Source organism: Notamacropus eugenii, chromosome 4 (genome assembly GCF_028372415.1).
Source record: "Notamacropus eugenii isolate mMacEug1 chromosome 4, mMacEug1.pri_v2, whole genome shotgun sequence".
In the NCBI taxonomy this organism is placed as follows: domain Eukaryota; kingdom Metazoa; phylum Chordata; class Mammalia; order Diprotodontia; family Macropodidae; genus Notamacropus; species Notamacropus eugenii.
In genome coordinates, this window is record NC_092875.1 from 175,397,296 (window position 1) to 175,422,797 (window position 25,502).

The 25,502-nt window shown below is 37.8% G+C and overlaps 1 protein-coding gene across 12 annotated transcripts in view; it reads left to right on the forward strand.

The window, feature by feature from the left end:
* The window catches only part of FARS2 (phenylalanyl-tRNA synthetase 2, mitochondrial), a 643,321-nt gene that overhangs the window by 159,078 nt on the left and 458,741 nt on the right, over positions 1-25,502 (forward strand). For all 12 annotated transcript variants that reach the window (XR_011965889.1, XM_072603731.1, XM_072603724.1 and 9 more), the window contains one exon: positions 19,190-19,349. Coding sequence is in view for 11 of the 12 variants with exons in the window: in XM_072603731.1 (XP_072459832.1) it covers positions 19,190-19,349 (160 nt within the window). In the remaining variant the exon portion in view is untranslated. The remainder of the gene's footprint in view (positions 1-19,189; positions 19,350-25,502) is intronic.

The following is a 25,502-nucleotide window of genomic DNA, read 5'->3' on the forward strand; positions in this document are numbered from 1 at the left end:
TATTAATGTTAGCAACAGGACTATGAGTGTGGCAGTATCTATGTGTATGCATGTATTTTCTTTTTGCTTTAGTAGATCAAGGTATTTAGACCCTAACTGGTCCTGTGACTGATTCCATGTGCCTTTTTGGCATTGACTGTTTCTGTATCTATTTCTTCTTTTTTTTCTTTATACACCACAGCTTAGCATCTGCTCCCATTGGCACCCCTGAGGGGAGCCTTAAAAGAAGGAAAAGCCTGAATTGTATTTGCCATGATATATCTGAGCTAATCAAGCAGAGAAGACAGCCAGCCACATTTCAGAAATACGCAGAAGCATTTGCAAAGCATCTTATAGGGAAACAATGAGTGAAGCACTCACAGAGAATCCCAACCTGACAGGTCTGTAGGTTGAATCTCTCAGCATATGCCTAGAAAACAGCTGTATAGAGTCATGTGTGTTGCCTTGTTCTATCCGGAGAAGAATCATTGACCCTGACCTGGAAGAAAACATGTGCTTCTACTTCTAAACTTGTAGTCAGACAGACCCTATGGGGTTCAAAGTCCTGGTTTCTTCTTTCTTTAGGGATTCCACCAAGGGAACAATTTGCTGGGGCTGTGCTGTGCTGTGGGAATCAGTTTCAGTTTGATCATGGAGGCGCAGTGGGCTGAGATTGCCTGTCAGAGCTAAGATTGCTGTCATGGCCATTTATCCTTTCGCAATTTGAGTTTATCAGCTTGTAAAACACCCTTGACAGCCAATATTTTGTTCAGTTAAAATTTCAGCATGTCCACCTCTCAAGCACATGAATTCTTAACCGACTAATATAAAGATGAAAATAAAGAGCAGAATTGACCATTTTAATTATATAGAGTAATTGGCCTTTCCAAAAACAAGTCACGTATTCAGAATAAAAAGAAAACATATGGACTAAGAAAAAATATTTATGTTAAAACTTTGTGAAAAAAAGTCTGACGTCAAAACCTGTAGGGAATTAATACAAATTTATAACAGTAATAACTATCTTTCAGCCACTAAGTAGTTTTGAGAGCAGGCAGTTCTCAAAAAAAAAACCAAAGCAACAAAAAGCAACAAACATTAGACCCTATAACCAGTTGAACAACTGATCAAAATCATTAATCATCAAAAGAATGTAAAATTAAACAACTTAGAGATACACCTTACTTAAATCCATGAAATAACCATTTGTTAAATGATGTTAAAATTCCACAGGATACTAATTTCTGGTGAATGTATGAAAGCAAATCGAAATTACAAAGTGAAAGTTATAGAAATCACAGAATCATATAATTTTGAAACTGTAAAGGACCTTAGTGGTCATCAGTCCAGCCATACCCTAACAGAATTTCTCTTGTTACATACTCAGCAAATGATCATCCGCTTTCTGCTTGAAGGCTTCCAAGAAGCAGGGAATGGCACTGTCTTCAAAGGCAGCCCATTCCACTTTTGGATAGTTCTGATTATTAGGAAATTTTTATAATTAACTAATTATTCGTTTTATTATGAGCAAGTCCAGGATTGCCTCTTTTTAGCTTCTACTCTTTGCAACCGGTTCTGCCCCCTCTCTCCACTCTGGGCAGAGCATGTCTAATCTGTCCTTCACATGTCATACCTTTCTGTAGTGGAAGACAGCTATCATGTTCGTTCCCCTTGCGTCTACTCTTCTCTGAACTAAAAATCCCTAGTTCCTTCAACCAATCTTCATATTTCATCAGCTCAAGTTCCTTCAGCATCCTGGCTGTCCTTTTCTGGATGCTTTCTAGATTATAAATGTCTGTTTGCTGTGTGATACTTAGAACTGAACTCAACACTCTAGATGTAGTTTGATGAGAGACTGTGACCATTTTATGCCAAGAAGCCATGGCTCTCTTAATAGAGCCCAGGATTTCTTTGTCATCCAGTGTGGTAGGTATCCCTTTCAGTCTTAATTAGAAAATTTGATAAACACGTCATTTATGCCTTTATCCAAGTCATTGACAAATGAAGGTCAAACCACCGTGTCTTGAACAGTCTGCACTGTTGATATTTTTGATATCCCCTCCCCAGTAGCTATACCATCCTAGCAAAACTATTGCTAATGGAGGGGTGGTGGGGAGAGGAAAGGAGAATACCCACACCTAGGAATAAAAATGGTTAGTGGATGATTTACTAATGACTAGTGAATAGCTAAATTTATGGCACTTGAATTATTGTTCACTTGTTTCAGTCATGTCTAATTGTTTGTGACCCCATTTGGAGTTTTCTTGACAAAAATACTGGAGTGGTTTGCCATTTTTTTCTTCAGCTCTCACAGATGGGGAACTGAGGCAAACAGGGTTAAGTGACTTGCCCAGGGTCATACAGCTAGTAAGTGTTTTGAGGCTGTATTTGAATTCAGATCTTCCTGAGACCAGACCTGGCACTTTATCTGCTGTGCCACATAGCTGCCTTGTAGGTACATGAATATAATTAAATAATATTAATCCAGGAGGAATTATGAACATGAAGAATACAAGAACTGTAGCAAGACTTATGCAAATTAATACAGAGGTGGGGGTAGCAGCATTTAAAAGCCTGTCACTTGGGAAGGGTATTAAATTTCTGTTTGACCCCAGAGAGCAGAACCAGTACAATAAGTAGACTTTTCAAAGAGGCAAATTTAGCCTGTGGTTAGGAAAACCTTCCTAACAATTAGAGCTGTCCAGCTGTAGAATGGCTCCCCCTTACTGAAGGCCTTACAGCAAAGGGTGAATGCCTGCTTGTTAGTTATGTTGTAGAGGGAATTCTTGTTTAACCATCAGCTCCAGCCTGCACTATATCGATAACCTCTGAATTTCCACCTGACACTGAGAGTCTATGAAATGAAAGGATGCTGGGTACACCTTTAACTAACTTGAGCTACCTAAAGGATATAATATCAAATAGCTTCAAAATTCATGTGAACTCAATGGGCACTACTGGTATTCCTGCTTTGTATTTTTATCTCTAACTCCTTGCATGGTGCCCTGCACAGTGTAGCACTTAATAAATGCTGGTTCACTGATTGGTGGAATGCAATCTTTATATCTTTTATCAATCAGAAAACAACAAAAGGGGCAAATATACAATGTTGTTCAAAACCACAGTTTTAAATGTCTTGCTTAAGATTTGGGTTTATTTTGTTCTCTGATTATTTAGGGGGGAAAGGAGGGACAACGGATAAATATATATTTGGGAGAAACAAAGGGAAACAACGCAAGCTCCTCCTACAGCCAACATTTTGCTTAGTTGACATTTAACCATGTTCAACTCCTAGGCACGTGGTTTATCCATGAAGCCAGCTATATATTTTTGTATCACCATGGTACATTGGCTCTTTCCAGTTTGTTCCCATCAAATTCACTAGCAAAAGTCACAAGGAGAAGAGATGAGATAAACAGTGGGGAGAAAATAAATTCTGCTCTTTATGGGTAGGGCTCTAATGCATTCCTACCCCAGTGTTAATCCTTATAACTTGATGAATTGACACATGGTGAGTCATAGTAAATCCAGTGAATGACAGGAAGGATTCAATAACAATTAGCTAAATTAGGATTGGACATCCTGCCAAGGCTCAGGACAAAGCTGTTTTTCAGTAGGCCTTTTTAACATAGAGAATGTCCCAAATAATGTAAAGAGGGCATTTCACTCAGTTTAACATATTGAACACTGTACAAAAAAGAATGGGAAATCCTATTGGATGGAGCTCTATGCACTTTGACTAAGATGCACCCATCCTTCCTCTGAAGCATCTTGGATACTTAATATTTGCTGAAATACTTCAGTTAGATTTGAATAACATAATTGAATTTGCTTGCCATTTTCAGGGGAAATAAAGACATGGGAGTTTCCTAGGTAAGAAGTGTGAACGTGCAGAATTTTTCTAAGTGGTTTTTACTTCATTTGCAAGGCAAGAATTAATAAGCAGTGCAGCCACCAAACATACAGGGTTGTCATTGTTAGAGGCCCAGGGCTGTATCTCTACAAGAATGATTTGCTTGCCCTCGGTAGTCTCAGGAAACCTGTCTAAGGAAGATTCCCATGGTCTGAACTTCTGAATGCAACAGCATTCCTGAAGGCTTCCTTTTCAAGTGAATGCTTTTTAAGCAAAGCCTTTTCTAAGAATGGATTATTGTCTGTGCTTGGGAATCAGCAGAAACAGATGAGCAGGGGGACACTGAGCTGTGATGTTCAGACCCTTCATTAGACACCTGACTAAAAGTATTAGTATCTCAGAATGCAAAAGGGTGAAAACTAGAAACTAGTGTTAGATTGTAGAAGATGTTGTTATACTATTGTCCATTTCTAGTGTATATAATAAGGTCTTGTGAATGCACAGTGATAATTATTAAAGAAATATCTGGATGATCATCTTTTCAGTCCTGCACAGTGATAATTATTAAAGAAATATCTGGATGATCATCTTTTCAGTCCAATGGTTATATCTGGGATTGTATGTTAAAAGAGATATTATGTGAGTGGCTCTGTGGCCACAGAGAAATCCTTGCATCAAAAATGTATACCTAGACTACTGTCTTACCCTTCACTTTCCAAATGTGGTTACTTTACATTTAAGCAACTGCTTCCTATGGCAATTTTAGTTCAATTAAACAATTATTGAGCATTTAAGGACTGCTGTGCATAGGGAACAGAACACTGTTCCTGGGGGGTTCAGGAGATTTGAGTTTTGGTTCCAGGTTTGTCAATAACTTGCTGTGTGACCAGGGGTATGTCACTTTTCCTCTTAGGGGTGCAGTTTTATGAACAGGCTGGTATAAATCCTCTTCCATTTTTAATATGAACAGGCTGGTATAAATCCTCTTCCATTTTTAACATTTTATGCTTCAAAACCTGACTTCATCATTTACTGCTGGTGTGACTTTGGATGATCAATTAATCAGTTCGCATTTATTAAGCTCAAGGATATTACATTCTAGGTGAAGAAACTATGCGTATGTAGTATATACACTACACTTGGTTTGAACTCCTGGGAACAAGATGTCCCTCCCACTGTTAACCTCATCACTTGAAATCTCATCACCATGCTACAAAAAAACTGGATACTGAGCACCTTCCCAGCTCCCTCAGCCTACTGTCTTCTCTGATTGGAGGACTGGAGGATGGAGCCCTGAAGACCTCACAAAGCTTTCTTTTATAGAGGGCGGGATTTCACTTTTTAGTTTGCATCTGCAGCTACTGCTTAGTTTGAATGTCTTCAGCCTAGACCCTCACTCCCTGGTATTCCTCCCTCCCCAAAACCCCTTCCAGCTTCTTTTTGTGTTGTCATTACCTGTTAGATTGTAAGTTCCTTGAGGGTAGGGACTATCTTTTCCTTATTTGTATCCCCAGTACCTGACATCTACTAAATGCTTATTAAATTATTAGTAAATAATAATGACTATTCATTGAGTTGAAATTGAGTATTTAAGAAATATATACAAAGTAAATGCAAGGTAATATGGGGATGAAAGTAGCAGTAGGTATAAGGAAAGGTGGCATTTGAGCTGAGCCTTGAAGAAATTTGAGGATTCTATGAGGTAGAAGTGGGGAAGAAGGGCATTTCTAACACTGGGGACAGCCAGATAAAGACAAGGAGGTGTGAATTGAATGTTCAGTGTCTGTAAAGGGGAATAATGTGTAGGGAGCCTGAAATCCTACCTGGACCTAGGTTATGAAGGGTTTTAAATCCCAGACAGAGGAGTGTGAAGAGTTAGGGAGGAATTCCTTTCCTCAGTAAGGTTGCAGGTGAAATTAGATAACATAATAATGCTAATTAAAGTAAAATTTATATGTCATTCACTGAACATTTATTAAGTAGCCTGCTTTGTGCCAGGCACTGTGCTAAACTCTGGAAATTTTAAAGAAAAGAAAGAAAAAGAAAGACAGTTTTAACCCTCAAGGAGCTTACAATGTAATGGAGAAAAAGCAAAAAGAAGATGAAAATCATGGTGTAGGGAAGATATGCTAAGGCAGGACATCATGGCAAAATCCAAAGGAGTACAGTTAGGTGAAAAATAAAAACATGGCTGGATCTGGGCTTCCTCCTTCAATGGAGATTGTAAAGCATTTTGCACATATTATCTCAACCACATATAGCATTGGTCTATGTATATGTTGAGACTGGAGTTAGCAGATTTAGATTTCTTTTCTGCTCCTTTCTCATTGGTAGATAGTGAAAAAACTGAATTTTTCCTTCTCGCTGGGTATGGTGGTTTAGGGTGTGGTCTTCCTTTACTGACTGATCCCCTGTTTCTTTCTATAGTTTTACTTGATCACACTTTGTTAATATTTAACTCTCTTTTTAGCCTATTGGAAATCTTATGGTCCATAGATCCACATAGTCCTTTTTTCTACATAATGGAGCTTATATCAAGTGAGAAATTGGTAATATATTCACAATAGTATTGGAGAGAACCCAGGTAGGAAAATTTCTAACATTTGTAATAGACCCAGTAAGCACTAATGAATTCCTCTCTCCAACATCATCAGCTGCTTGTGTATATGGTGGGAAATATCCAGGACTGGTAGAGAATGAATAGCTATGGTCAAGTTGTATCACCAAGCATTTAAGTGCCTACCTTGTACCAAATACTGGGCTAAGTACTGGACAAAAGGGAATTATTATCCTCCGTTTTTCAAGGAGGACTAATGATATCGCATGATGACATCTTGACTTGTGTGTGGATTGGATTTAAGGGAAGCAGAGTCACACAAAATCATTAGCCTCACTCTCTTTTCCAAAGTCATCCAGGACCAGTGGTGGTGGCCCAGGATGTCTGACCAAGGTCTGAGTGCTCCACAGCTCCTCCTTCAGCTCTTTATGGCTATTGGAGCAAATGGTTTTCATCCACCCATTTCACTGGGGGAGATCTTCATGCTTGGGGAAGACATATCTGTACCTCACTTATGGGTTAGAGGCCTGTTAGTTGCCCTCAACCTGGTTTATTCCATTTGCTGAGGTGGTTTTACTGGGGTGTGGCTGGTGCATGTGTTATAACTTCTTGGAGCCACAGGTAAGAGTTGGGACAGGTAGACACCAAAGGTGGGTGAGCAGCCCTGAAAAGGGCTCAGCAAGCCCTCCCATCAGAATCTGCTAGTCTTCCCTGAGCACCCCAGATTCCCCTCAAGGAAAGTAGCAGTCACAGATCCTCGGGAGAACAATGAGAGAAGGGCATGGACAGAAGCAAACAGCACCTGTGTGGCCTTCACTCTAGTGGAAGAATCAGATCTAGTCTAATGCTCAGTCTGAAACCTACAGTGGAATAACTGGGGCAGGAAACCCAAATCAAAAACAAGCCTGTACTTGTGTCCTTGGAATCACAGATCTTTCCATCTGGCTGGTGGCTAAGTCCAACAGCAAAATCTCCAGTCAGAGATAAGCTCATGTTGGTATTACTCAGACCCAAACCCAGATCAGGAACTTGCACAGTTCAGACCAGGAGGACATCATTTGGACTTCACCCTACATAAGACAGCTCTGGGCTTACTGAAAGCATGGAGATCCCCAGACAAATATCCTTGACATCCTAGAGTAAAACATTATGGGTACCCTAAGAAAACAACACCAGGACCTCAGAGGACATAAAATAGGAGCAATACAGACTAGACAGTTCCTCCAGAGCTGTGCACAGACTGGCCCTAACACAAAGGTCAAAGTTGAAACGTAAGGCAGTAAGAACTAGGAACTAAAAAAAGCCCACAATTAAAAGTTATTATGAGAACAGGGATACTCAAGATACAAACCTGAATGAGAACAACTCCAAAACATCACAAGCAAAGCCTGAAAGAAAAATATATCTTATGTACCATTTCAATTATCAGTCAATCAATAAACATTTATTAAATTTCAGCTATGGGCCAGGCACTGAGATAAGCTCTGGGGATACAGGAAGAGGCAAAAGACAGTCCCTAAGGAGTTTATAGTCTAAGAGATTTAAGAGTGGAAGACAGTGTGACATTTACCTGGTTAACTCTAGGGTCCAGATTGGAAAGAGAAGGAGGTGAAGCCAGACATGGGTCATGGCCTTGGTAGGAAGAGTACAGAAGGTGAGAGAGACTAGAGGTCACAGTGAAAAAGAAGATTAGGAGATGTAAAGATAGGAGATTATGATTGGTTATGGAACAAATCACTACCTTTCTGGGTTTGAGTTTCTTCTTATGTAAGCTCAGGTTGGTCTAGATGACTTTAGGTTCCTTCCAGCTCTTTCAGTTAATTAATTTGCTTTGCAGTCTGTAATCCTTTGGCTCTCTCTACTCTTACTAGACTTCATTCACACAATCAGCTCCTAGTTCTACTAAGATGTGTGAGATGTGCATGGCATGTTATATACTAGTTGTCCCTCTTTGATTAGCTATAGTTTGATATCTTTTCTTTTTTTTTGTATTTTAATCAGTCTAGTGATATTTTCTTGATTCTGGTTCTCTTTGACCCGTCTGTAGCATTTGACACTGTTGATCATCTGTTTCTTCTGGATGCTCTCTCTTCTCCAAGTTTTCTGTGATGCTGCTCCCACCTGGTTCTCTTTCTGCCTGGTCACTTGTCAGTTTCCTTTGCTGATTTTTCCATCATTTCATGGTCAGTGACTGCGGGCCTTCCCACTGGCTCTGTCTTGGGTCCTCTTATCTTTTCACTCTATGTGCTCTCCCTTGGTGTTCTCAGCAGCTCATTGTCTGCTCTGTACAGACGATTCCCAGATCTATATATCCAGCCTACTCCCTCTTCTGTCTCTTGGACATCCTTATGGGCTCTCCCATAGTAATCTTAAAATCAACATCTTCAGAACAGAAGTCATTGCCTTTCTTTGCCAAACCTACTGCACTTTCAAACTTTCCTGTTGCCACCAGGGCACCATCATCTTCCCAGTCATCTGTGGGCACAACCTCATTGTTATTTTTGACTCCTCACTCTCTATCATCTTACTTAACCCAGTCTCTTGCCAAATATTTTATTTATGCCTTTAAAATATCTTGCCCATGTAAAACCTCTCTCCATTTATACAACTCTACTCCTGGTTTAAGTCATTTTTGCCTCTTGGCTATACTATTGCAATGGCTTTCTAACTGATATGTCTGCTTCTAGTTTCCCTCTACTCCAGTCTGTCTACCGCTCACTCATATCCAATCTGATTTTTCTAAACTGTAGGTCTGACCATGTTACACATCATGTTCAGCGAGTTCCATTGGCTTCCCCCAGGATCAAATATAACCACCTCTATCTAGAATTTAAAACTTTGCATAACTGACTCCTTGCTACCTTTCCAACCTTCTTAAATTTTACTCCTCTCCAGGAATCTAGGAACCACCTATGCTGGTCTTTTTGTAGTTTTGTGAACACAACATTGCACTTCTCATCTCTACACCTTTGTTCTGTCCACCTCTCATGTTTGAAATCCTCTGCCCCCTCACTTCTGCCTCCTGACTTCTCTGGCTTCCTGTTTAAGACTTAGATCAAATTCTGCCTTCAACAGTAGATCTTTCCTGTTTTCCTCTCCTTCTCATGTCTTCCCTTTCAGATTGCCTTCATTCTCTCTGTATATGTCTTGTGTGTACCAAGTTATTTATATGCCACCCCCCTTTTTAGAATGTATACTCCTAAAGAGAAAGGCCTAATTTTTGCCTTTCTTTGGATGCCCAGAGTTTAGCACAATGCCCAGCACATAGTAGGGGTCTTAAAAATATTTATTTACTCGCTAAGTGTAGGGTGGTGACCCTATCATAGAGGAATGTTCAGTTCTGTATGCCCAGAAGCTTCTCTTTATATGTTCTTAGCTTTGGATCTCCAGACCCACTTGCTCTGGACTTCCTGATAATTCAGAATCTTAGAGTAAAGGCTAACATTCCTATCCAACTCAGTAGATCTGAAAGCATCACCACATTTACAACACAGTGCAATAACTGATGTTCTTAGTGATAAATTTAAGCCATCATAATGAAAGATAAGATTGTATTTCTATTAAAGATAAAATTATACATCTATATTTGATTTAAGAGAGGCAGCAAGGCATACTAGACTGAGTGTAAAGCTCAGGAAAGACTAGCATTAGAATTCCACCTCCAACACATTACTTTAGCTGTGTGGCATGGGCAAGTCGTTCAATGCATCAACCTCATTTTCCTTATCTTTAGAATGAATACTAGTATCAGCATTCATCTTCTTCAGTTTCTTAACTGTTCTCATGTTCTTTTGTCCCAAATCGTTGTATCTTTGCTCACAGAAATACAAATTTACATGACTCTGTATGTTAGATCTCTACTAGTTTTCATGCAGTGGATTGTTTGGGGCACTAGATGGCACTCATGCATGAATTTAAGATGCCACCCTCCCCCATCCTCCATCCCAACCCACCCCCTCAAAAATGTATGTGAGTTAATCTAATTGGAAGCAATCTTTTCTTCCTTTATGGTGAATGTGCTAATTCTTTCAATATGAGCCTCTCTAATAAAGCCATGCAATCAAATTAAACTTCTATATCTGCTTACAAATATATCGTCCATCCTTGATGCACATGCAAATGACTTTGGAAGATATTTCTTCTAGAGCAATGAGAATTTGTAGCCAGAGGAAGAACAACTTGAATTTCTGTGGATTAAAATTCTGCCTGCCCCACCAAGAGAGGTTTTCAGACATTGTCATGACTTTAGGAATAAGTTTGGCATTATCTAAACAAGCCCATGCAAAGCACCAAATAATGTTGCTAATCTTACAGAAGGCTCAGAGAAGCAAGATTGTCTTCAGAACAGGACCTGAAAAGTTGTATAATGGGAGCTGCTTCTCTATGGCGTCATTGCTTTGTACTTCTGCCCACTCATGGATAGTATGCCCTGAGGTCATCTAGATGTAGCTGTGTGTACATAAGAAGGGCCTGATGTTCCTGTACTTGGCTAAGGGTCCTGGCCAATTTGTTTGGTCACATTAACCAGTAATATTTTTCTCTCTGAGACAGCTTGAAATCTCTGGATACATGCCTTAATATTTCTCAGATCCATTCAAAGGCAAAGATGCTGTTAGTGTCTCATTTCAGCCAACTTACATTTATGTTATTAGATCTATGTTTAGTGTAGTTAGTTAGATGTTAATTTTATGAATCCAAAGTTAATTACATTAGAGGTTTAATAGCTTGATTGACTTTTCAGTTGCTTAAAATTTCAAATCAATTTCAGGTGTCCTTTCCACATTTTTTTTTTTTTTTGGTTAGTCAGTAAGTATTTAGTAAGCCCTTATGATGTGCCAGGTAAGTGTTTTTAAAACTATGATGCTTGAATAAATTTTGTTTTGCAAAATAATTGCATCAGCTCCTCTTTTCCCCCTCCTACATTTTGGCTAATATCTAGCAAGATCCTTTCTGTTTTAGCAAGTAAATATTGTGCATGAGGAAGCAGTTTAGGGTGGAATCACAGTATCTTGCACATCCTGCTGAATGTTTACTAAAATGGCAAGAGTCTTCAGAAGAATGCGGTACAAAGTCCATCTCTGACACTCATGACCATTTTGTCCTTGGGAAAGTTATTTCATCTCTCCTGGCCTCAGTTTCTTCATCTCTAAAAAGAGGGGATTGGATTAAATGACTTCTAAGGTCCCTTCTGACTCTGAGTTGTCATCCTTTATGAAATATTAGCTGAATTGAATCATATTGAGTTCCAACTTTGAAATTCTCTGATTTGCAGAAACTAGGTATATGCCAATATCTTATATTGTATAACAAGATAAGGTCAAAACAGGTATGTGATTTAGACATAAAGGGCAATATCATAAACAAATTAGGAGGGCAAGGAATAGTTTACCTGTCAGATCTATGGATAAGAGAAAAAATTTAAGGCCAAACAAAAGATAGAGAGCATTTTGAGATGTAAAATGAATAATTTTGATTACATTAAATTCAAAAGTTTTTACGCAAACAAAACCAATGCAACGAAGATTAGAAGCAAAGCAGAAAGCTGGTGAAGTTTTTATGGCAAGTTTCTCTGATAAAGGCTTATTTCTCAAATATATGGAGAACTGAGTCAAATTTATAAAAATGTAATTCATTCCCCAATTGACAAATGCTTAAAGATAGGAAAAGACAGTTTTCAGATGAAGAAATCAAAACTATCTATGGTCATATGAAAAAATGCTCTAAATCACTATTTTTTAGAGAAATGCAAATTAAAATAACTCTGAGGTACCATCTCACATCTATCAGATTGCCTATTATGGTAAAAAAAAGGAAAATGGTAAATGTTGGCGAGAACGTAGGAAAATCGGGACATTAATTCACTGTTGGAATTATGAACTGATCCAATCATTCTGGAAAGCAATTTGGAGCTATGCCCAAAAGACTATAAAACAGTGACCAAAAACACCACTACTAGGTCTGTATCCCAAAAAAACTTCAAAAAAAAGGAAAAGGACCTATTTGTGCAAAAGTGATTATAGTAACTGGTTTTTTGGTGGTGGCAAAGAATTGGAAATTGAGATGTCCATCAATTGGGAAATGGCTGAACAAGTTGTGGTATATGATTGCAATGGAATACTGTTGTGCTATAAGTGGTGTCAACCATGATGATTTCAGGAAAACCTGAAAAGATTTACATGAACTGATGTAAAATGAAGTGATCAGAACCAGGAGAACATTGTACACAGTAACAGCAATATTGTATGATGATCAACTGTGAATGACTTAGCTCCTCTCAGTAATACAGCAATCCAAGACAGTTCCAAAGGACATGATGAAAAATGTCCCTCAAGAGAATTGATAAAGTCTGAATGCAGTTTGGACCATACTTTTACTTTATTCTTTTTTGTGAGTTTTTTTTGTCTGTGTTTTTTTCTTCAAAACATGACTAATAAGGAAGTATGTTTTGCATGTTTGCACATGTATAACCTATACGAAATTGCTTGCCATCTCAGGGAAGGGGAAATGGAAGGAAGGAGGGAAGAGTTTGGAACCCAAAACTTTAAAAAAAATGAATGCTAAAAATAGTTTTTACATGTAATTGTGCTTAGATGTATGGCCCCTTCTTTCTTTATGTAGCTGTTATGGGAATTTTTATTTTCTTTTATTATTTTGGATTCAGTCATTCTTCCTGCAAATTTAGTTAATATTAACCTTATCTGACCAAAATCTGTCCCATTGGATGTAAAAATTTACTTTAAAATTTTAAGCATTCCTTAGATAAGAATCCTGAGGAAGGATCTCAACTATTCCTAACTCCTTGAGATCATGTAAATCTTCCTCTTCAATCAGTCTGTTTGTGAATTCTCTCAATATAGTTTAATCAGTAATTTGTTTGATAAAATTTGTTTCCTTAGGGGATGTTTGAGATTATAACTATTCAGTTAAGTTCAGCTTAGTTGAAGGAAGTTGAAGGAAGCGTGGAATTGTGGCTCTATCTTTTCTTTAGCTTTTATGGCTCAAGAGATTGTTATTTCTCTGTGTCACTCTGACGTAAGTTTTCCTTTAAGAAGCTTTCTTAGAATTGTCGTAATTGTTTAGGTTTTCTCTGAAGCCTGAATCTTGAGCATAATAACCAGTAAAGGCTAGGTAATTTCTTCATTGTGGTAGATACATATCTGGCAGTGGTTGTCTACTGCATGAACTCAGAGCAGAGAGGTTTCTACTATATAACGTAACTCTAGATCACATTGCTTAGCTCTCCTTGAGTCTGTGCAGTAATGTTTTACCTACTAAGATTTAGCCAGTCTTCACATTCCTGGCGAGTGTGCTTTGTCCACAGCACCATAAAAGCCTACCCTGGAGTGCAGAAGTGCCTGTGGCATTATTGAAGGGGCATTAGGTAGGAAGACTTGGAACCCAAAAGAGTTTTACAAGGGGGTCTTTCCTACAACCCATTATTCCTGATATATGTTTGGTATACATCCTTGAGGAACCACTTGTTTTCAGGGACACTGACAAGAAGAGGGGCTTCCTAGGCTATGCCAGAAATTATTGTCTAGGATTATATCTCCATAGTCTATTACCCACCACTGAGCCTCCAGGTACATTTTGTACAGAAACTTGTAATGTGTGTTCTAGCTACATATACATCTCATTCTAGCCAAATATACTCTCCCCCACTCCCCATACCTATTGCGTTTTGTAGAATATCGTGTTGGCTAGATATCATCTTGTCCCCTGTGCTAAGCTGTGAGTAACATTTTTCTATCCCTTTTCTCCCACATCCACAAATCCATCACAGTGTTATTTGTGAATAGGGGTATCTCAAGAACCTTGCCTTTTATTTGAATTCCTCATACGATATCCACTGTGACACCAGTGAATGCTTTTGTTTAGCATGCCTCTCCCTGTTTGTTGCCTCATTTGATCTAGTCAGTGCATCACTGAATAAAGTTATCTATGTAGTCACATGTGGAATCCTATGTGATTTCAATTTTTCTGTGGGAGAAAGCTTTCCTAAAGGAAATCTTTAAAACTACATTTTGGTCTACTGAGTCAAATGCTGATTTGTAACCAATAAGCAGTTTATGTAGTAGGCTCATATATTCTCTGCATTGTCTTGGTCACATGTACTAGTGAAGATGTCTGCCATACAAGATCGTGTGTGAAAACTGAACTATTCTTTTGCACTCTTTGTGTTCATGATGGGTCCTCCTGGTGAATACACAGACCATTTTTATACTTCCAAACTTCAAGAATCTGTGGTTTTATTAGTGTGGCTAGTCCCTCTACAACTTAGTGGATAGTCTTCTAATGTTGCTAAAGTTGAAAGATTCTTCCACCTTATATGGTCTAGTGAGGAACCTCTCAGACAAAAAACTATCTCTAAGCTTGGTCTAGGAGTCTTTCTAGCTTGGTAGGAACTAAAAGTATCTTGTCTTTTGCTTACATAGTTTTCAAGAACTCTATGTATCAGAGAAGAATTTTCTAAAATTGAGAAAGTAGGCATATGAGTACCTTCTAACTTCACATCCTTTGTCATGTCTTTAAATGTAATAGGCAGACACTGATTTCTTTTCAATTTTCATTTTAGGGTAAAAATACTTCTGAAAGTCATTCCCTGATACTTTTGTTCAAAATTCTTTTGATTTATTCAACAAACAAATAAAGTATGTATAAGGATAAGTGCTAAGCATATAAAGATAAGAAACAAAGAATGAGAGATCACTATATTCCATGCAGAACATAGACGAGTTCCTGGTACATATGACATTGGAATTGTGCTTTGATGAAGGGAGTGAAGTATTCCAGAAGGTGGAGATGATGGGCTTGGGGGACCCATTCTAGGCATAAGAGATAGCACGTGAACAAAGGCAAGGGATGGAAGGGGGCGTACAAGATTTAAGGGCATTGACCAGTTTATTTGGGCCAGACAATAGAGAATAATAGGAGTTGGAGTGTGAGATCATTTGATAAAAGTAATTTATATTGTGGAAAGCATTCAGTACTTGGAGAAGAAGGAAAAAAAGGAGGAGGAATCCATACTTCTTACAATAACTCTGTATTATAATTCCCATTTTAAAAATTGAGGCTCATTCAGGTTAAATGACTTGAATAAGGCTAGGTAGCTACCAACTCTTTACCAACTCTGTCCTCAAACCCTAGGACTCCTAACTATAAATATGATTTTTTTTAACTTATTCCATATTTTCTATCTTTATTCAATAGTTAATGGAGAAACATGGCAGGCATTTGAGCAGAAGAATGATTTGATCTTTTGCTCCCAGAGCTAACATCACATTGAAATTCTATTCTCATTATACCCCCTCCTCGCCATATTGTACTTCTCTCTCAGCACCTGGTAAAAAAGTAAATTTCATTTATTTTTTGTTTTCAGTTTTACTTGTATTTACTTTATGCTTCATTTTGAAATATCCCATTGGCTTTCATCTTGGTGATATTTTGTTGGTTCCTTATTTGCCCTAACGTTTTTTGACAATTATGTTCTCATAGTTATTCTTCCTCCCGCTGTGTGAACAGTGAACTGTGTGAGCCTGGCTTCATGAAAGAGCTATAGTAGGGATGGAATTTGTCTTTTGATTCACCTGTGTTTATCTGCATAGCAAAATGTCAAGCCACGTGAAGAGATTGGGGAGAAATGTGCCATATATCATAGGTCTTTGTCTTGTAGACACTTCTAAAATGCCTTTAGTGGAAATAGAATCTTATAATATACCTATGTTTTCTCTGCAACATAAACTCAAGCAAGTGGAAAAATAGAATATTGGCAAGTGGCAAAACAGACTGAGAATCAAAAGACATAATTCTCATCTTGACATTGCCATCAATTAATTCTTGGCAGTTTAATGTCTCGGCCTCATTTCCTCATCTGTATTATCAAGAAGTGAGATGAGATGATTCCTGAGGATCCTTCCTTCCTTAAAAATTTATGCTCTTTTCAATTCTAGAAATATTGACTGTCTTTCTGAGATGATTTTATCAAGAACTGGTCCTCTTTGGTAGGTTGATATTTAAAGCCCTTTGTTCTAGCTTTTGTTAAAACATGATGCTGAGGAAGCCAAGGTAATTGGGCTGAACCTTGTATAGATCCTTTAGCTTACTTATTTCATAAACCACCATATATGTATTTCCAGTGACAGTCAGAGGAGATGACTCACAGATGTTTGCTGTTGATCAAAAAGGAGATTTGAGGGGGAAGTATTGGAAAGAGAAGGAGGAGGAATTTGTCAATGTTATTGAAGCATCCTTAAAAATCCACACAAGTAAACAGAAGGAAGTTCAGAGGGAAACCAAAAAGCAGAACAGCTATAGAAATAAGATGGGTAATTATACACTTAGGAAAAAAGTAAGCTGTACATAATATAGATGGATAAAAAGAGGCAGCTACCTGGCCTAGTGTACAGATTATTGGACCTCAGGTTAGGAAGACCTGAGTTCAAATTCCGCCTTAGACATTTCGTACCTTTATGACCATGAACAATTTACTTACCCTATGTCTACCTCAGTTTTTTCATCTATAAAATGTTGATGATAAAGGCACTCACTTCCCAGGGTTGTTGTGAGAATCAAATTAGATAATGTCTGTAAAACACCTTGCAAACCTTTAAATGCTATGTTAAGTGCTGTTATTATTATTCCAGATGGTCAGTTTTACATATAATCTTTTCCTTTTCTACTTTATATTTAGATAAAGAGTCTTCTCTTTTTTGGGTGTTCATTAAATTCAGAACAAAAAAAAAAATTAGGAAAAGATGCCTTTGTCCTAGAGTTGAAAGATACTTCCCTGCTCCAACATTCACTCTCCATTGTTGATTCACACCAGTGAGTGGGGAGGCCCACAATGGAACAAGCAGTTGGGTGGCCAACATTCCTGTTACTGCAGTGTCCTCCTCAACTTCTCAGCTAATGTTCCGATCTTGGGTGGGTTTTTGAGGGTAGGGCTCCCTTTCTTTTATTAGTAATGCAATGAGATCTATATCAGCAAAGGTGAGTGTTTAAACCATAGATCACAAGGATCTCTGGGAATTGACTTAGTAAGGTTTCTTGAGCAAATACCCTGTCTTGTAAGTTAAGGAGGTCATGGTGCTCATGTTGGATTTTAGACTCAGATATGTCCAATTAAGAATCAACAATCTTTTAAGTCATTGTCTCATGGGAGGGGAGGAGAAAACTCTCCTTCATGGTAGTACAGAAGTAATAATTAACAAGGTCAAGGTTTTTTGTTTTTCTTCTCAAAGTTTGCACTTGAAGGAACCCATTGTGGCTTTCCTTTCAAAAGGCAATTTTTAATGTTAGTAAATTCTTTACCAGACAGCTACTTTGGATTCCGTGATGAGGATGTCTCTTTCCTCTTCTCCTCCATTTGCCTTTTCGATGATTCCCTTCTTTTTTTTTCTCTTAAAAAAATGTATTTATTCACCTTCTTTTCTTTCTATCCCCTCTACCTGTCTTTCATTTCCTGAAGCAGCATAGAAATAATTTTGTCGTTTATATTGCCTTCTAGAAGCTGGGGTTGTTTGTTTTTTTTTTTTGCCTTCTAGAAATATGAAATATTAGTTGGTACCATTTTTTTCTTGTGCCTTTTCTTAAGTAAAAACTAGACCCTAATGGGTCCCAATCCATCTTTTTTTGTGAATCATGCACATTCCTATCAACTGCTGATCAGGTATATCATACTCAGAGTATAATAAAACCTGTCTTTCTGATTCATGCTGGCTTATTGTCAATAGCTAGTTGAACTGATACTAAATTTGTTCAACACTAGTATAGGTATTATAGCAACAGTCTCATTATTTTATGGTTATGCCATGTATTTACGACCTCATTTGTTTTTTATCCTTTGTTGGGCAATCAGAATGGGTCATTTTATTTCACTGGTTAAATGATATGCCTGCATTGACTGTATTCTCTGTACCACCTAGAAGAAAGATTAAAGTGTATCTCACATGCAAAAAAAGTAGGCCAGTTTCAGCTGGGTGGTACAGTGGATAGACCACTGAATTTGAAGGAAAGAAGACCCGAGTTCAAATCCAACCTCACTCACCAGCTGTGTGATTCTGAGCAGATCACTTAGCCACTCTCTACCTCAGTTTCTTCAATTGTTAAATGGGGATAATAATAGCACCTGTCTCCCAGGGTTGTTGTGAGGATCAATTAACATATGTAAAATGTTTCAGAAATCTTAAAGTGCTGTATAATGCTAGCAGTTTTTGTTATAATTATGGTGATTTTTATTATAGGAGAGGAAATCAAGAGTAAGAGGCATGCCCTCTAATTCTTTAATCACTTTACAAAGTGGCTAATGTGAACTCAAGATGGTGGGCCTTTACCTATAATCCTCACTACTAAGGAAACAGTCTGGTAGATCTTTTGAGCTTGGGAATAATAAGTTCTAGTGAGCTGGGCCAATTAAGTGTTTTCACTGTTTCAGTATTGGCATGTAGTGGGGAACCAGGTGGTTGGACATCCTTGGCTGAGCAGTAATGGGATTAGGCCTGAGAGTAGCCTCAGAAATTCTACCCTTGGGAAGATAGGGAGACCTAGTCTTAAATAGAAAAAAATAGAAAACAAACTTAACAACAACAAAAATGACTGGTATGCTTTGCACACGCAGTGTGCACCAAATGAATGTGGTTACTATAGCCCCTTACTTCTATTCGTTTACCGATCAGAGAGATAATGGATTTCTCTCTCACTTAGTGAATGACATGGCCTCATCAACTTCCCCCTAGGACCTGGTAGGAAATTTTGCTATTTATTTATTTAAAATAATTCAAACCATTCTCTTTGATTTACAGTTGTTTGGTGACATAAAGGATGGAGAGCCCCTCCAACTGTTTGAACAAAGTAGCCGCTCTGCCCAGAAGCAGGAGACCCATACCCTGGAGGCCGTGAAGCTGGTGGAGTTTGACCTTAAGCAAACGCTTACCAAGCTTATGACACATCTTTTTGGAGATGGTAGGTATTTTTAGATCCTTTCTTTTGGAGACTTGGGATTATATGATTTCCTTGTTATTAGGTTTCTGGAAGCATCAGGATTAGTTGATCTTAACTCATCTGAGTTAAGACAGAGCACAGTGCTCAGATTTTGTAAAATGAAAGAATTTGTGGGTCTCTTTATTGGCTCCATGTAAAGAAGAGTAGACTTGAAAAGAAGCTATCCAGAGGCACAGATTAAGCCACTGTTAGTGGCTGAGGAAGGTGAGATAACATGAGAGTCAAAATAAGAATTAAAGTCATTATTTTGGAAGAAATTTAGTTAAGGTTACATATAGGGAAACAATTCTTAGTGGCAGGTGGCAGGAGGGTCATTAGGTCACATCCTGCACATTGAGAAACATTCCTATATAGGTGAGTGCTCAGGGAAGAACTGGACAGGGGGACAGGTTGATTGGGATCTGAGGTGTTAAGAATAATATTAGTCCAGGATCTATGGGTGGACCATTGCATGGTGCAGGGGGATTGGTGCTGGATTTTGAGGCATAGGAGCTGAGTTTAAATCTTAGCTCGGCTCCTTTCTACCTGCGCCACAGTGAACTACACTTCAACCTCTTAGGACTTTAAAATCCACATCCTTAAAAATGTAATATTTGGTGCTAGCTAGGTGGCACAGTGAATAAAGACTGGCCCTTAAATCAGCAGGACCTGAGTTCAAATCTTGCCTCAGACACTTGACACTTACTAACTTGTGATTTGTGCAAGTCTCTTAACTCCAATTGTCCTGCCCTCTCCCCTCCAAAAAAATAAAATAAAATGTAGTATTTGGATAAACTGATCTTTGAGGCCTTTTAACTTTCAATAGATAAACCTATAATTCAGATCCCATACAAATGAGTCAGTATGTCATGAAATATTTCAAAGTTGCCCCAGATGCCCTTTTATTTATTCTTAATGAACTTTGAAAATGAGTTCTAGAGATCTTCCCTTAACTGATTCCTGACCCTAAAGAAGTTCCTTCATAGGAATCTGGAACTTTAGTTGATTATTAACTTCCAACCTCCTATCTGAAGCAGGAATCTCCTTTCTAAAATCCATCATGGGTAGTCTTTCAGCTTGTACTTGGACATTTTTTCATGATGGAGGACTCAACTACTTTAGCCTGTTCTATTTTTGAACAGCTTAACACTTTATTGAAGTGAAAACTGTCTGCCAGAAACACCTGTCCAATGTTTTTAAATTTGCCCTTCTGAGTCACACAGAATAAATCTAATCCCTCTTCCACTGGCTGTCCCTTTAAAAATTTCAAGAAAGTGCTATATTTCCCTTAAATCTTTTTTCCAGGCTGAACATCTTTAGTTCTTTCAACTGTTTTTCAGAAGGATGTAGTTTTCAGACACTTCATCATTCTTGGGAAAAGCTCGTTTGTCAGTGTCTTTAAATTGAGGGGCCCATAATTAAATGTAATAGATGATAGAAAACACAAAGGGTAACGTTCTTAGGTATTGTTTCCAACATTCTGTTGGAACGTCACAGAGGGTTGATTTGTAAGCTGAGCAGTCGGGGCAGAGTTCAATGGACAGAGAGACTTTCGACTTTGCCAGAGGTTAATACCTTTGAGCAGAAACCTTTACATGGTATTTCTGAGTAAGGAAAAGAAACAAAGTAGAATCATAGTGGAGTCCAGATTCTGCTTGCTTTATTGCATATGACAAGGAAAGAGCAAATAACCCTCTCTCTTTCCCTGTTCCCTGCTTAAATTCACTGTTTTGTGATTCCTTAGGAAGTTCTTTGAAAGAAGGATTGGATGTGGGGCTTATAATAAAATGTCTCTTAGCACTTTCATTGAATATCTAGTTTGTTGAAAGATTTAGCTTACTGTGGTGGACTAGTTTGCACAGTTAGAATTTTTGTGCCAAATGAAACCAAGGATGATTATTCCATCCCCAAAAGAATATGAATTGTGCTCCATTCCATGGCAGTATATGTACTACTGACTCTGTCAAGCTGTTAGAACAATATATGTCAGTGGTCACAAAGTGATTATTTGAAAAAGTATGGCTGGATTAGAGCAAATGTATTTCCACCACAGGAGAAAAATTCAAGGGGCATGATGCCCTGCTGAATGGAGTGGGAGGTGTTGTTGATGGGATCTTTTTTTAGAAACCCTAGTGAGTAGCTAACATTTATATTGTTCTCTAAGTCTTGCAAAACACTTCATGTGCATCATCTCATTTTTGTTTTACTGAAGAAGGGGAAAGAGGTTTTGAAAAACTAAGTGACTTGCCCAGGGTTACACAGTGGATAAGTGGTGGATTTGGGAATTGAAGCCAGGTCCCTTCTGACTGCACATCTTGTGCTTTTTCCATTAAAATAGCTCTTTTGTTTGTAGGAAGTAAAAACAACATAAAGCAATGGAAAACAGGTTGAGGGTATGAGAAGAAAAAGGAGAAAAAGGAAAAAAAAGAACCCCAGAGGGGCTAAATAAACAGGGGATATGCAGATGAAAAGAATTGAAAAAGATGCAAAGACAAGAAAATTCTTGATGGTACCAAATAAAATGGAGGACCACAGTGAAAAATTAAAATATGAAGGGAAGAAAAAAAAGGAGAGCAGTGAAAACAGTCAGAAGTAGAGAAAAAGGAGTCATGAAAAAATAACAAAAATAATGACTTAAAAAAGGAGAAAATCTAGTAACTGGGGCACAATTAGGAGCTAATAATACTTGATAGTGAATCAATGAAATTAAAGTGGGAAATGGAGTGGAAAGGAGGAGAGTGGTTTCAGGAAGAGTTAGCAAAATACCTACAATTGAGTGACTGTTTTATCTGAGAAGGAGCATGATGTAGACTCTGTCAAGTGCATAATGTGCTACAGTACTCTTAGTGCTTCCTAAACCAGATGGAAAGGTCGTTTGAAAATATTCAACAAAATCAAGAAAAAAAAACAAAGTAGGACATAGGTGATGTTAATATGTGGCTTTCTAAGTTTGTATGGGCTCCCAGAGAGAGCCTAAAAGGATCTCTATGTATAATTTAGTGGCCCCACTTTCTGTTTGAGTTTAATATCACTAGTGTAGAGGATCGATCTATCCCAGATTCAGGGAGAGCATCAATAAATATTTTTCAAGCACCAAGAATGTGGTTGACGTCCTATAGGCAAAAGAAGTACACTTCATCTGGAGCCTCAGTAGTGTAAATTTAGTCAGATGTAATTTGTCTCATGGTTTTTATTTTAATTATTCATTCAGGTTTTGAACCCTCAGGATCAAAGGAAATTTTCCAATTTCCAAGTAAAATGTTTTGACCTTCTCTTCACACCAGAGAAGAAATCTGAATTTTTTCTTTTCTTTTTATGAAGTGTTTATAGTACCTTATATCTATGTTGACTGTTGGCCTTCATGTGTCCTCTCTGGCTTCTGCAAAACTCCCAAAAAATTCCCGTTTAATTTCTTATGCTTGTCCACAATATATTTAGATTGCAGTGGAGAAAGTTGTGATGTGAAAGGGATAACTATATCTACATATATACACACACATGCACATATGTCTTCAATATTATATATTACATATGTATTATATATGTACATATATATATGTGAAATATGTTTTTTTCTAGTATAGAATTAGGTTGTAAAATCTCGTGAAATGTGGAATTTTTGAGCTAGCAGAGCCTTTACTAATCTCTTAGTTACTGGAGCCCCCTCGCTTTAAGTAAAGGAAGACTGAGGCACCAAAGTTGACTTGCCCAAGGCCACAGGGCTCATTTTCATGAGAGCTGGATTCTGTTAGACCACAGTATACTTTACTTCTAGTCCTAGTTCTTTCCACTCTACCTTGTTGCTTTCCAAATTTCATTAAAGAAAATCGTGCTCAGATGATGGTAGAAGTGCCTGCTTCTGTTTCAAAAATCTCCAACTACTTTCTTTCAGGTGATGGAGTCAGCAGAACTTTTATTATCCCCTTAACTTGTACAGTTAGAGTGCTTGACTTTATTATCGAGCATATTCCATTCCATCAAACCTGTGAAGTAATTACTACTTCCCATTTCACAGATATGGAGCTCAAACCTCAGAGAGGTTCACGTTTACCCAGGATCACACTGATGCTAACTTTCAGAGATGGACTTGAACCCGGATCTCTTGACCTGAATCTCAGTGTCCTTTCCTCTTTGTAGTTTCTGTTACACATTCCATCTCCTTGAAGAATGCCAGTAGTTCACATGCATTAAATTTAGTATGTTTATTTTCAAAAATAGGACACCTTTGCTCTCTAACCAGTCCCAGAACTTGATAGAACTCACGCAAAAGCCTAAATACACATTAGCTCTCAATTTCTTCCTGACTTTTAAAAGCAGTCCTTCATATGGTTATTTGTTAAGAAGTCCTTGGTGAGCAGCTTCATGTAAAATCATGAGCTGATGCACTTACTGTGCTTTGCACAACTGCTAAGATGTGTTATAGTGATAAAATTAAGCAAGATGGGAAATGTTGGTTCAACCCATGACCATTTGGCAGCTGTTATAGAAAACAGACACGTGCAGGCACGGCCTTTTCATAGGATGCACACTGCATATTAACAACCCCCCAAAAAATCTGTGCTGTTCTGGAGAATGAGCATTGTTTCTTTTGGACTGTGAGAGTCTTGTCTTCTTTCTCTCCTGGGCATTTCAGAACTGTGAACTCTATTTTAAAAAATATTTTATTTTCATTTTTTACCTTTGTTGATGGTCCTGTAGGAAAATGACCTTCCCTTGTACCTCAGCCCCATTTAGATCTGGAATTAATGGCTACACTGGAAAACAGAAGACTGATGTTGGTAAAATAATACAAAAAAAAAAAGTTTTAATTAAATAGGAACTCAGAGATTACGCCCTGTATGGGTGCCTAGCACACATTCAAAGTCCTCAGTAAACCAGGCAATTTCTAGGTACTTAACACTGTAGCAAGGCTGTGGTCCTTAGGCTGCCCTGCCTTTTCCCAAGACAGGAATGACTTAATTACCATTCAGGGAAGCCATGAACATCCTGTCTTTCATTAAGTCCTACCTCAGCTCTCTACCTCCCAACCCAGGTTTATCATGAGGTACTGAATCCTGAGAACCATAATACAAATCTCAGAGCAATACTTCTATTTTTCCTCTTATTATGAATGGTGATATCCTCTGCAGAGTTTTTGAAATGTGCAATAACCTCTTTTATGTTCTATTTCTTTGTTTCATTGTCTTGTCTTTTTTACCTTGGTCTTTTTATGACAGATTCCTTTGCCCCTAAAAATCAAAATTAAAATTTCACCATTGCTGTTTCCTTGTGGCAGTTTGTATCTTGTTATTAAAGCTCCTGTTTTTTAGAGTGTAGTTTATTGTTTCTGTTAATGACTTGGTTGTACCCCTTTCCTAAGGCTGTTTTAACAGAGAAGGCAGTTTTAGAAGAAGAAAGAAATAAAACACCTTCTAACACTACTTTTATTCTATTGAAATTTTCTTGGTTAAGCTTCAAAAAATTTTTCTTTTATAATTTTTCAAAACACATTACTTGTAAATCGTTTGCTGACAGGCTAGGATGAGGGGCTCAGGATTAAGCATCTTTATTATTTTTCCCTTCACCTGTAATGTCAACTATGCTCCCTATCTCCTGTTGACAAGCGAATTCTAACTGTTAAGGTCCTTTAGAAGTCACACATCAAGTTCAGCATTCTTGGATTCTCCACTACCACTCACAACCTGGAAGGCATCTCTCAGCTGACTTCTTAGCACTCTGTTTTCTTCATATGCATTTGTCATATTCTAATTTGTAATACATTTACTAGACTAATTATGAGGTGAGAGAAGATGAGAATAGAATAATATCTAGTTCTATCTTTAAGTCAAAGTTAATAATATGATTAAAGAAAAATTTGTTGAAATCTACTGAAGTATGTGAAATTCTTCTGAAATATTGAAATTAAAAGGTTTAAAAATGAATAAACAAAGTTAATTTTCTCAGAGAGAGGAATTGTAGCATAATAGAGGTCTAACGTTAGAATAAGGAAGATTTGGGTTTGAGTTTTACTTCTGTTTGACCAGAGAGACCAGAGACAATTTATTTAATCTCTCAGTTTCCTGGGTAACTTTCTAAGATGATAAGTTACAGGAGTTGCCAATCTGCCTAGATAGAGATTTTTCACATCAGCAGTTC